The sequence below is a fragment of the Lupinus angustifolius genome, unplaced genomic scaffold, assembly GCF_001865875.1.
Source record: "Lupinus angustifolius cultivar Tanjil unplaced genomic scaffold, LupAngTanjil_v1.0 Scaffold_94_1, whole genome shotgun sequence".
Lineage (NCBI taxonomy): Eukaryota > Viridiplantae > Streptophyta > Magnoliopsida > Fabales > Fabaceae > Lupinus > Lupinus angustifolius.
The window spans coordinates 65,521-78,738 of NW_017724611.1; the positions used below are offsets into that span (position 1 = coordinate 65,521).

At 30.5% G+C, this 13,218-nt stretch overlaps 1 protein-coding gene across 1 annotated transcript; it reads right to left on the minus strand.

The window, feature by feature from the left end:
* Positions 1 to 6,384: 6,384 nt before the first annotated feature.
* Positions 6,385 to 11,009, minus strand: LOC109339729 (BTB/POZ domain-containing protein NPY5-like; the record flags this gene model as incomplete). Its single annotated transcript, XM_019577229.1, is given in 4 exon segments — positions 6,385 to 7,338; positions 7,784 to 8,959; positions 9,522 to 9,591; positions 10,941 to 11,009. Coding segments are annotated over 4 exon segments (1,893 nt in total). The 3' UTR covers positions 6,385 to 6,753.
* Positions 11,010 to 13,218: the final 2,209 nt, after the last annotated feature.

The window sequence follows — 13,218 nt, forward strand, 5'->3', positions numbered from 1 at the left end:
ATCTTTTATCCCATAATTTGTATTACTACATATTTTATTTGTAAATAATCAGAAAAATATTTAATTATTACATTTTTAATTAAATATATATTTTTTAATCAATCAAGTTACTACTTTGAGTATTAATTTAAGATTATGGTCTTAAATATTATAGTGTAATATCTATGTATTAATAATGTAAATAATTATGCACAGTCAGTGTATTATTCATTATTCATTCGAATTACTTTTTTAAAGTCAATGATGATTGAAATTAAATGGTAAATGATACAATAATAATTAAAAAACTCTTACACTATCAACATATATTTTTTTTTCTCTAAATATAATGTGGGTGAGTATTAAGTTTGAGTAATTAATTCATTTATAAGAGGTATGTTTAAGACTCTAGTAGGTTCCATCCTAATATAATTAGATAGCTAGACTCATTAGGTAATTTATATCAGAGAAAAAGATATATACACTGACAGCGTAAAAGTTTTTTACAATGTCACTATATCTACCGTTGATTTTTAGTTATTATTGATTTTTAAATAAAAGTATTATAAATGAATGGTGAATGATGCACTGACCGTGTATAAATCTTTACACTATCAGTAAACATTTTACATTCTTTATATTATGTGTTATAATTTTTAAATGTAGATATACACACATATTCTATATGGAACAAACAAACATATTACTCCCCACAATATTTGAAACGATTCGAGCTATTGATATAGTAATTTCAAAAGAAAAAAGAAATATATACGTATTAGTTAATTAAGTGTAAAAATAATAGTACCAGAAATAAGAAATCATTTTATAAACATTAATTGAGTGTAAAATTAAAATTCTTGATTCAATTGTATAAATAAAGTGATATTAAACAATGAATTATATATGTTGCAGTAGTTTAAGAATGTAATATAAAAATTATAAGATGATTGTGTAAGAATTTTATACATTATTATTCATTTTTAATCATATTAATTTTTCAAATAAAATAATACAAATAAATGATAAATAATAAATCAACTGTATATCATTTTTATATTGATAATATATAAATTTTACCCTCAAAGTTTAATAGTCTAATCAAATATTGATGCCAATTAAAGAGTCTTTCCCATCTTAGTGGTTAACATTTGCCAAACTATTTTTGTAAACAAATGGGCTAATAATTCCTCTCTCCTCGCGTGTTGGGTGAACAGTGTCACATGTCCTTAAGTGTGTTTTATTTATTGTTCTAGACCAATCAGATATTGTCATATAAATAAATTTTTTTTAAATTAAATAATAATATTTTTATATTACTTATTAAAATCTGATTAATTCAAAATAGAAATATAAACAAATATATGACTTTTGTTCTATCTAACAAATGAAAACTAATGGATTGACCGACTTATCGAGCACCAATAGTTTCTCGTTTGGCTAATATGACAACCAAAGTTGGATTATTTCTTTATCCAATAATTAAACCACCCATACTAATTGAGATTAGCCAATTATGAGTGGAAGTGATAGACAAGGTTCAAGCATGTTCAAACTTGCCTAGTTTAGATCAATTAAACATTATTTACATATGGAAACTCACTCTACTAGTTCTGATTTTCGTGTTTAATAACATAGGTCACATGTAGTTTAGAGACAAGAGACTCGATAAAAAGAAAAGTGATTCCCAATTTGCCACTTTAAAAGGCTACAAAAGGTTGAACGGTATTTCTTGTTCTTCTAAAGTAAAGGTTGTTCCAGTGACTGGAGTGAATATATTTCTTCATTTTCCTCTATGTAAAGTTTAAGAGATTTCTCAGTAAAAATTTATATGCAGACAATATATTATTTACCATTTATTTATATTATTTCTTTTAAAGAATTAATAATAATTAAATATGAATAATAAATAATATAATAATAATATATAAAAATTTATATAGTTGTTAGTACATATATTTTTTTCTCATTTATTATACTTTCCATCCTTTTTTTTTTTTGTAGGGTATTACAAAACTTTCACTATCAAGTATTTAAGACAGTTACATTCACAAATAGTCAAACACGAAATCTCTACTAAAATTAGATTAGACAAACCCCAATCATTTGATTTAAGCGTTTAATTTAATAAGTAGTATAATTAATAGTGTCAGTATTATTCTACCAAGTGCAATTGAATGTTTTGTTTTAAGGACAACCACAAATGGCTAGTTAAAGTCAATTTTGGCTGACACTAATTTAGTGTTAATTCTTTTACACATTCACAGATCATAAGTGGAATATATGGAAATAATTGTTGTCTAACATAAGATCTAGAAGGGGAAATAATGAGGAAAAAGACTACAATTAATGATTTATTTGTCAGAATCATGGATTTACATATATAAAAAAAAGAATCATGGATTTACTTTCATCATTAAACCTGCTTGGTTAATATTAAGAGAATTCAGTCCACACTACCAAGTATGGAGGCACAATTACAATTTAGAAAAGTTGAAGAGTTGAGCAATAAAACCTGTTTTTTATTATTATTATTATTATTATTATTATTACTCTTATTATTATTATCTAATATCTCTAATAATATTATAAAAATGAAAGAAAGGTAGACCACGAAATGGTCTGGGCTCAAGGTAGTTTGTGGGGTGGGAGGGAACCCACACAACATGTGGACCGGTCCTTTAATTTGCTATTAAGTGAATATTAATTTCCTTGAATTATATACAAAATTATAAGAGTATAGTATTTATAAACATACATAGTAAAAATTTATACATGTACATTTTATATTATTAATTTGAATTACTTTTATTTAAGAGTTAGTGATGATTAAAAATAAATTGTAAATAATACAGTAACAATATAAAAAACTCTATATATATTTTTTTCTCAATTTATAATTATCATGGAGGAAAATGATGATGATTGGCATTATTGTATGTCTCTTCATGAAATCAATTATTTAGTTGGAAAAGCTATGTAGGACAAAAATCTTATATAGACAACCAAGAAAAAGTTTAGGTCGTGTTATGGGAAAAAAGTTTAGGAAAAATATAAATCCGGATATGACTATAAACAGTAATAAAATAAAAAAATAACATGTCAGTACAGTTCCATACAGATGTGTAGAATTGAATTTCGAAGAAAAAAAGAATACAATTTTCTATATAACTATACAAATTAAGAAAATAAAAATAAGTGAAGTAAAGTACATGTGAGGAAGAAATACACATTTAAAGATGTTTTTTAAATGATAAGTGAGGTGTGATTGCTTAGTTGTAAGCCATAAAAACCCAACCCCATTAATCATCACAATCTCAAGATCATTCTTCCAACTAGAATATTATACTATGAAAAATGTAGCCTTATCCAATTTTGAGGTGATTTCACAACAGTAAGTTATCTTATTAACTCAATTAAAAATATTGTAACTTTTGAAAGCCACAACAAGTAGGAGGGAAAGCCAAAATCACTCCTAATAACAGAAAAGTGGAGATAAAATTTCAATGTAGGACCACAAAGCCATCAAACACGAAGATTAGTTAGGTCATATTTAGAGTCCATGATGAACAAAATTTTTTTACACCGTAAACACTAAAAACACTGAAAATAGGGGGAACGCTGAAAAAAATCAAAGAGAAATACTACTAGGAGAGAGAAAAGGGTGCAAACGCTTCAATCCAGTACGGGAGTGCTTACTACCCAACTAGTGCTCCCGTTTCGTGGCTGAATCACCACCGTTGGATCAACTTACCTTTTTCAATCTCCTTGTTGACCAAAAGATGGACCAATCAGAACGCGATATGTTGTTCTGGTAGTTGCATCCGTCCGTAGGAGATCCACACCCGTGCCTAAGCATTGGATCTAGTGTGGACGAACGTATGATTCAGTTCGTGCATCGTCCTCAGCCATCCAACACGAACATGCCACGTGTCCAGACGCGTCACAACAGCATCACCTCATCCACTCGCATGCCGCCACGTGTCCAAGAGGATTCCAAGTGCCACACACTAGTCTCACCCTCACAGTACAGATTTCCATTCATTTATAAGTAGGTAGACTCATTTTTTTATCTAATTTATTCTCTTCTCCACTAGTTTCATATTATAATAACATTATCCAATATATTCTTTTTAACAATATAATGATTTTACTAGACATAAACTTAAAAAACAGTGACATATATTTAAATAATTTTCTAGAATAAATAATAAATTGGTAAATAGTGGAGAAATTATTTTTTTATGCGTTCCTTAATTAACCAAATTTTATTATGATTATTTTGACGATTTATAAAAATTCTTTCTTCTATAATTAATTAAATTTATTATTTTTTAAATATTTCATGAAAATAAAAAAAATAATTATTGATAAAAGTTATTTGAATTAATAAAATGCATCTAAACATGGTAAAATTAGCAAAACAAAAAAATCATTTTCAAATATCTACCAATTAAGCAAACCTTTTTTTTGGATAATTAATAAAAATTAATTTCTATAAATATTTGGGTAGATTAATAATTTTTTAACATTTTTAAATAAAACATGACGAACAAGCACTTTTTAGAAATAATGACTTTGAAATTTAATCAAAGACGGAGAGAAGGTCGCCCTAGAGGTCTCTTTCTTCTCAGATCATCTTCGACAGAACGTGCTACGCCACTTTTTTCAATCAATTAAAACTCAAAATCAATTAACTTTATTTTCTTAATTAAATAAGTAACAAAAATTAATCAAATAAAAACATTTTTTTCAATAATAAACAAAACTTATATTTCCTTTAATTAAAATACACTCAACCAATCAATCTTTTTCTACCTAAAGAACTACGTAAGGCTTAATTCCCTTAATAGAGATACGTAGGACCAGAGTCAATCTTGTTAGACATCATAATAAAAATAAATATTTTTTCTTTTTAATAATTAATTAATTAATCAGACAATTTAATAATAATAATGATAATAATAATAATAAAGTCATATATTTTAGTGAAGGTACTGCCTAAGGTGAGTGGGTAGGGTGCTAATACCTTCCCTACTTTGTAACCGACTTCTGAACCTGAATTAATTAATCAGACAATTTAATAATAATAATAATAATAAAGTCATATATTTTAGTGAAGGGTAGTGCCTAAGGCGGTGGGTAGGGTACTAATACTTTCCCTACCTTGTAACCGACTCCTGAACCTGAATATCAAAAGTCCAATGTAATTGAGCTTAAAATTTTTTTTTACATTTTTAACTATAAAATATAGTGACAACTCTAAACAAAGTTGTGCAACCGAAAATGGGTCGCAATTATCAACCACATTTGCCTACAATAGTCCATAACTTAGAGGTTTTTGTAGTCTCCAAAATTGCAACCACTACCATTATTTAAAAGCTTACACTACACATATAGTACTTAATAACGTTACATCCCACATGCACATGATATCTAGAGTATTGTATTCCGAGTGTACAATCCTTTATGATAATAGAGAAGAGTGACATAAATATAAACATGGAGACTAACTACGAATTGAACTTAACATCAAATTCTTTCTAAAATTTTGGAGTGCTAATAAGACAGGGTAGCGTGATGATGTTGTTGCCTAATGAAAGATTTATACATTTTTGCAAAAGCTCATTAAAATCTCCATGCTGTCTTTATATCAGCATTGAACTTCAAATTCTGGGAAATCAAAATACCTGGTATTGCTTTACATCTGAATATAGCAACCAAATTCAAGAGTTTACATAGTTAGCTCACCTGGATTTGCTAACAAATAGAAACATCATTAATTCAAGTAAATGATTTTCAGTTTCTTAACCCGAATTAATTATTTTGAATTCTCTTATATCTCAATCTTCCATATCAGTTATCTTGTCTAACAGAATGAATTGTTGGAAACAAGTGAACAATTAAATATTAAAATAGAATATGGAGAATAGAAAATAATACAAAAAAATTATGCCTAATATTCCGAGAGCATTAAGAAACTACAGCTATATATTAGAGAATAAATTTTTTTATTTGTGGCCATTGTTATTCCCTCTATTTTTTATTCTTTTTTAAGATTTGATTGCTAGTTTATTTAAACAATTGGTATAGACCAATTGAAAGTAAATCCTAATACATCATACATTCAACTAAATGATTTTCAGTTGCAATACCCAAATTAATTTATTTTGAATTCTCTTTTATATCAATCTTTCATATCAGGTATCTTATCTAAGAGAATGGAATAATTAAATTCTCCATACCTAATGTGTCCAATTGATGGTAACTCATTACATCCTAAATTTTAAGCCAAGTCTAACAGATTTTACTAATACTTGGCCTTTCCTTTAAAAGCTAAGCTTACTAATATTGTTAATCACAAACCAATCTCCAATAACCATATTCAAACTAAGATGTGGAAGGTTAAAGAAGTGAAGAGCAATGACATTCCTTTTCTCATTATATTACATCAAAGTTGGGTCACTACTTTAGCTTATCACTATTCTAATAACACCATAATGACTGATTGAAAGTTGCATCCAAGAGATATGAACTATGATATAACCACAATCAACATATACTTATCTTGGTGCCTCATTCTTTGACTACACATCCAAACATTTGCTCGAAGTTCCACGGGATAATCCAGGGTTGTGAAAACCGGACCATACCGGCTGGTTCAACTGGAAAACTGGTAATCAACTGGAAGATGTTAGTAAGAACTAACTCCTAATGCTACTAGAGTAAGAAGATTATACAATAATTGGAGCTTGAAGTCTTTTAAAACATGCTCTAAGATACTGAAACTCTCCTACTTCTAGATGGAGTAGATTTTGTTTCCTCTGCAACAGTAGAATCAGGGCTCTCTGATGTATCAGAGCTAGTTAGCTCACTGCTTCTTTCTTTGCTTGACCAAATCTTAGAGAATAACCTCTTTGACATGAGACTTTTCATTTTATTAGCAGCAACTACTTTCTCTACATTGTTGCCTTTACCGCCGCCGTGGCTGTTTCTACTGCTACCCTCGCTACCTCCAGCTGATAATTTTAGTGTGGCGAGTTCTCCTTTCAGTGCATTTATGTGCTCCGCTGTTCCCATAGTGTCCCATTCCTCTTCTGCATTTGTTGTAGTGGACCTTGAGCTTCCATGAGATCCGCCAGGAAGCAAGGCCCTGATAGACCCGGGAAGATCCGGTGTGCTGGTACCTCCAGAAGATGGTGTAGCTCTCAGTTGTTCAAAGAAGAGAACCTGCACAACAACACGCATCGGAAGACGCTCATTCTGCACAGCATGCATGCAAGCCTCTGCAGATAATTTCCTGCAGTCCATCAACCTACACATTCTTTTCCTCTCGCTCTTGCTGATTCCAGGATGTTCCTGCATGACATTGTACTATAGTTAGCCTTGGAAATTTTGTTAACATCAATGGAATTACTCCATTAATGTTATTTTATTGAGTACACTAGGAAAATTAATGTGGAGATTTTGATGACTAGATATTATACTATGACTGCATGAAAAAACGATAGGCTAAGTCACCACTCCTCATCAAACTTTACAGATATGAATTATGTATCGGATTATGTCAGTTAAGAGTTCCTTATCTTTAACATTTTTGGATTGTGCTTTATTTAATTGCAGAAAAGAACATATGTCTGGATATAGCAATGGATCCTATTGAAAACCGCAATTATACCTTTAGCCGATTAGGGAAAATGTTCAAAATATCAATGGCGAAAGAAGAATGGGAATATGAGCAACTAAACTTGACTAGTATATACTTCCAGAGCTGGCAGACTAACTTCGAGTAGGAAGAACTTACCTTTAAATACATGTCAATGGCGCGATAAAGGCCATCATGAAATGGTCTTGGGAAGCTTGATACCAATTCAGCAAGATTAACAAATTTCGAAACAGGTAAACTGGGATCACGTGCAATCTCGGCCAAGTAGCCATCCACCAGTTTTGCCACCTTCAACTTAGAAGGATTTGATACCATCTTGGGGCTGCTAATCTCCTGCAGTTCTTCTTCCAATAGAGAATCAGTCTGAGCATGTTGCCAACCTGCTACGAACTCTTCAACTAGCCTTTGCACGGTATCAACATCGAAAATCGCCTCACCAACTGGGGCACAAATCAATAGATCAGCTACATTAGCCTCATCAAGGCACTTACCTATTCTCCTCATCAGTTCCGATCTCTCCAACTCCTCACATTCCACCAGAATAGCTGCCCTTAATAACTTCAGCAGGAAACTGAAAGAAATGCTGCTTGCATCCGTGGGCAATAGTCGGCTAATTTTTTCCAGAAATAATCTATTCTTTACAACATCTCCACCTTGGATTATTCCCTTGTTGAAACCAGGCATCCTTCTTGAGGCATAAGCATTCAGAGCTTCTCCAATTACAGCACCGGAAACATTGCCTTTTGTTATTATTGCTGTTAGGACCCGTTCGTAGAGATCGAGTTGGAGCTCACAAAGGTCTTCCACCCACCAATCTTTTGGAACTATTTGTGGTTTCCTCATACCATTCCAATGAGGATCATTACCATTTTCAGATGGCAACTTTTTCCGGTTATAGGTGTATGACCACTCCACCTTTGATGTATTCATTGAAGCCTTGGTAGCTATAGAGTCAAGGAAGTGGCTCACTATCTTGAGTTCCTCGGACCACGGAAGAAGAGACTTCGTAGTTTGAAGAGCAATAATCGAGTCTTTCCAACTCCGGAAAATGCTGGAATTGAGGAAGACCTCAATCTTGTAGATAAGATTGCCTTTCTCAACAGTTTCATACATCTCGAGATACTCTGCAGCACACCGAGCTGCAACGACATTGTATGCGTTTAGTGTGACAGTCATACCATAACAGAACTTGACGCATATTTCAAAAGCAGCCGGTCCTCCTGGAATATCATGGATATGAACTTCATTGCTATTCTCCTCATTTGTTTGTGTAACTAGCTTTTGGAAGCGCGCACTTTTGGACAAAAGAGGAAACTGCAGATATTGATTCAGTTTAAGATTGTGATGAGAAATAGAAAGTATAACACCACGATCAGAATTAACTAATTTACATAGGGATCAAGGGCACATTCAACAAACCAATTGCGTATAATAATAATTACAAAAATATTATTTTGGTTAATAAAGTATGTAAAGCTATTATGAAATCCAATCAAGAACTTTTGACAGATACAAACCTCCAGGCTCTAAATACCAAAACAATTTGTACTAGTCCAAAATAAAACCAACCTGGTCAGCTTATGATTAAGAATACATAATTACATACATAATTTTACCCTGCATCCCTACCTACTTAGTCGAGAACGAACTGATTAAACTAGTTTAGCCTTAAAACATCATTTGATCCTATGTTTTTCCTGTAAACAAGTATTGACAGGACATGTGATGATCCTTCATAGCAGTTGGATTGAATTACTGAATTCTATCTCTAATAAAGGGATATTTGTCCTAATCCAGAAGATAAATTCGCTATTCGCTTACCATGCAAGCTATATATCAGAACACTATATCACCTCAATGTCAGATTGAATCTTACCTTATGGAGATAAAACTTTACATCTCCAACATTTATGGCTATGTCAGTTGCCAACTCAGTCGCCACATACCTGACAAATATGTTCCGGTTCGTGTTAGTTTTAAACGAAAGAAACAAATCAAGATGATTAAACAATTAAAGGAGAAAAATAAAATCCCAAGAAAAATTAACTGAACCTGCTGCAGATTTAAAATATAATGTCATTTTCTCCATAAATAATGCAAACAAAGACAAAATCCCTATAAATTCTTATGACTTGTTGGTTACATACATCTAAAATCTTGTAACACAAAAGCTTAAGTTTAGTGAATATAACTAGATGGTGGCAAGAGATTTTAGTGTTTTGTAAGAAGAATAAACGCTTGTTTTAGTTCAAATATTTTTATTGTTCACACCATTAATTTTAGTTTCCATATAAAATTAGCATGTAAATAGTGAACATCCTAGTACTGTATATCAAAGGAAGCCATGCATGATATACTGTCCAGATTAACTGTCATTGGAAAGAAATGACAAGAATTAAATTGGAAATGAAATGATTACTAAAAATGTGATATGGTTTAAAATCCTCAATTATAATACAACATTAATTGCAAATAAATTGAACTCTTAAAAAATAATATCATTCTAACAAGTTTCATTCAAGAAATAATTACAAAGTGTAATGATTTTTTTTTATTTTTTATTATTTCAAACACAGTAGGACCGCATAGAAGTTCAATACAATTCAGTAAAATATTAATCTTTCTCTAGACTATATATATTGTATGGATGATTGCTTATCCTACTGTGATAAAAATATATAATTAGGAGTTTTAACATTACAATTTACAACATACCATCTTAAAATTAATTTAAGCTAATTAATCACAATCTAATATATAATAATATGCATGCATGAATTACAAGCAGAAATCAAATACATTAAAATCTGGATTCTATAGTAGTTTCAGACTGGAAGAACCACTAGGAGAATAAAATTATTATCCGATCTTGTTCTGTAATAGGAGTCAAAATTCCAATTTCTTTTAACAATATGAAAAATTAAGGAAAAAATGAAAATAAAAAGTCCATCAAGACAAAAACCATGAAGCTGAATGTGATTTTGATGTCTACTAGGATTGATTGTTCAGATAGAGGGAAAACACATGAAAAATGAAATATGATCAGGAACCAAACAAGATAAAAAAGAAACCAATTATGTGTTTTGAAAGAAAAATAGTAAGAATAAGAGATAAGAGCCCCAAAGGGAAAATAGACTTTAACACATAACACAAGTGGATCGACAGAAAGACCAAAAGTCCAAGAGTTTGAAAGAGATTAGTTTCTTATCCATAAGATGAGAAATGATACGAAAAAAATAGCACAAGTGAAATGAAGTTCTGGCAAGAGAGATCAGAGACTGATCTCATATCATACCTGATATTATCACCATCATTCTGAAAAGAATCAGGCTTAGATCCAAGTTTCATAAACTTCATCTTGGCCAAATGAAATAGCTATGTTTCTCACTTTCCTTCCTTATTTGGATCCAAATCCTAAGTTTTAACCACAGCTTCAAACACCTTAACTCAACAGTATAGATTTTCTAGAGAAATAAAAAAGGAATGTGAAGTGACTGGTTGAAATTCATAGGTGAATAAAAGATGAACTAGAAATATGGTATATTTTCCTAGTAAAACAGAATCTTTTCCACAAATCGAGACCAGAAAGAATGCAAAAATATATTTTTTAACATGGGTTTTATTTATTTTTCTTTTCCCAGAGACTCAAAGAACAAAGTTACTTACTAAAATGGTAACACAACCTATGAAGATATTGGCAACAGAAAAAAGCTATCTGAAACATAAACATATATATAATATTTTCTCAAAAGACAGAGTTAGAGACAACCCCACTTGCTCAAATTCTGACACCACCGCCCAAACCATGTTAAATCTATATGATTATGAATCTAAGATATATTTGGTTCTTTTGTTTATTGTTCCCAACAAAGGATTTAGACAGCACCAGCAACACCCTTTTTGGTTTCAGAACCAAATGCCACAATGAACAATCCTTTGCTAGCCACGTTTTTGTTATGTCCCTCCATTGAACCCATGCACCAACTGCAACACGAAACACAATAAATGAGTCGAGGGAAGAACCACCTATGAAGTAGACCAAAGGCATCGTTTTATAGGTGCTTGTTTCTGCTCCAAACATCATTAACACGTTTAACATAGTTATTATAGGAAAGAAAGCAATATCTGTTAGGGAAATATTTATGATAAATAATTAATATGAGAAATAAACATTATTAAATCTATATGGAAAAGATCAGATTGTAAATTGAAAAAAATTAAATATTTGTTGATTTTTTTTTATTTTTGCTTCATTATTACTAGGCGGACAAAATTTGAAACACTAGCAAATTTTTATTTATTTAAATAGTGAAGATTGAAAAATAAATAATACAATTGTTTTAAATAATGATGTGATCATTAATTAGTTTTTAGTGTTAATTATGTATATGTAATTAAATGGTTCATACTTATAGTTCATATTTATTATTCAAACAATTTATATAAAATATGTGTGTATGAAAGTTTTTTTTCTCTATTCATTAACAAAAAAATGTTACAAGTTTAAATAAAGAAAGAAAAGCATGAAAACACACCCTTCTTTGAAAGGATGTTGCACAAAAAATTTCTAGTACAAATAAAAAGTTTTCCTAAAAAATTTACTAAAGTCTTACATTAGACATTTAAAAGTTAATAATACTGTATGACTAACTGATAGATTGATATCCTAGTTAAGTATCTATTCTAAAAAAATAAGAAAGAATGTTATAATATTTATCTTTTAATCTCACCCTTTAAACATTATCCAATCCTCTAGTTACTCAGAATATCTAGCTTTCTATCCAAATATTGGTGGAGAAAATTAAATCAACATTTGTGAGGAGATTTTAAATGATGAAAGCTGCATAGAAATTCAAAACCAGATTTTCATCATTCATTTCCATATAGAAAAATTAAAATCAAGCAAAAAATGATCTTTAGGCTCTCCATATATAGTAAATTGTAATGGAATCAAACAGAAAATAAGCAACCAGATAAAGGGACATGAATGGATCCGAATAGAAGCATAGCATAAATACCAGAGTAGATTGAAGGACAAATAGAGTAATACAAGTAGAAGCAGATAACAATAATGGAAAGGTGAAGAATTGAAAGATGGTCACATAAATTGTCTAAGGCTAATCAAAAAGATCTGAAATCTAATGCATGTCTGGTTCTGGCAAGTAAGAAGAGAATCAAATATGAAGAAGTGCACGACAAGAAGCAAAAAAAAAAGTTTTGGTGCATGAATAAGCACTATATCCATAACAAGGGAACCCCACATATTACAGAAACTACCCAACCAAACACAAAAGACCATCCTTTTTGAAAAGATGAGTTGATCCTCCTCATCTTTTTACAGTCACTTCAACTGCACAAAACATAAAAATCCAACCATTATCAGAATGTTCATTCTCTCTCTCTTTGAAGAGCTTTTGAATCAGCACCATAGCCCCCAAATGGCGACTCTTGAGCTAGAGTCTAGGAGGGGCAATAATATTTAATTGTAATTTGTAATTAGAATTATTTCAAAGTTTCAAACTAACATATTAATTCTAAATAATAATAATTAAAAATTAAAAACATCAAAATAA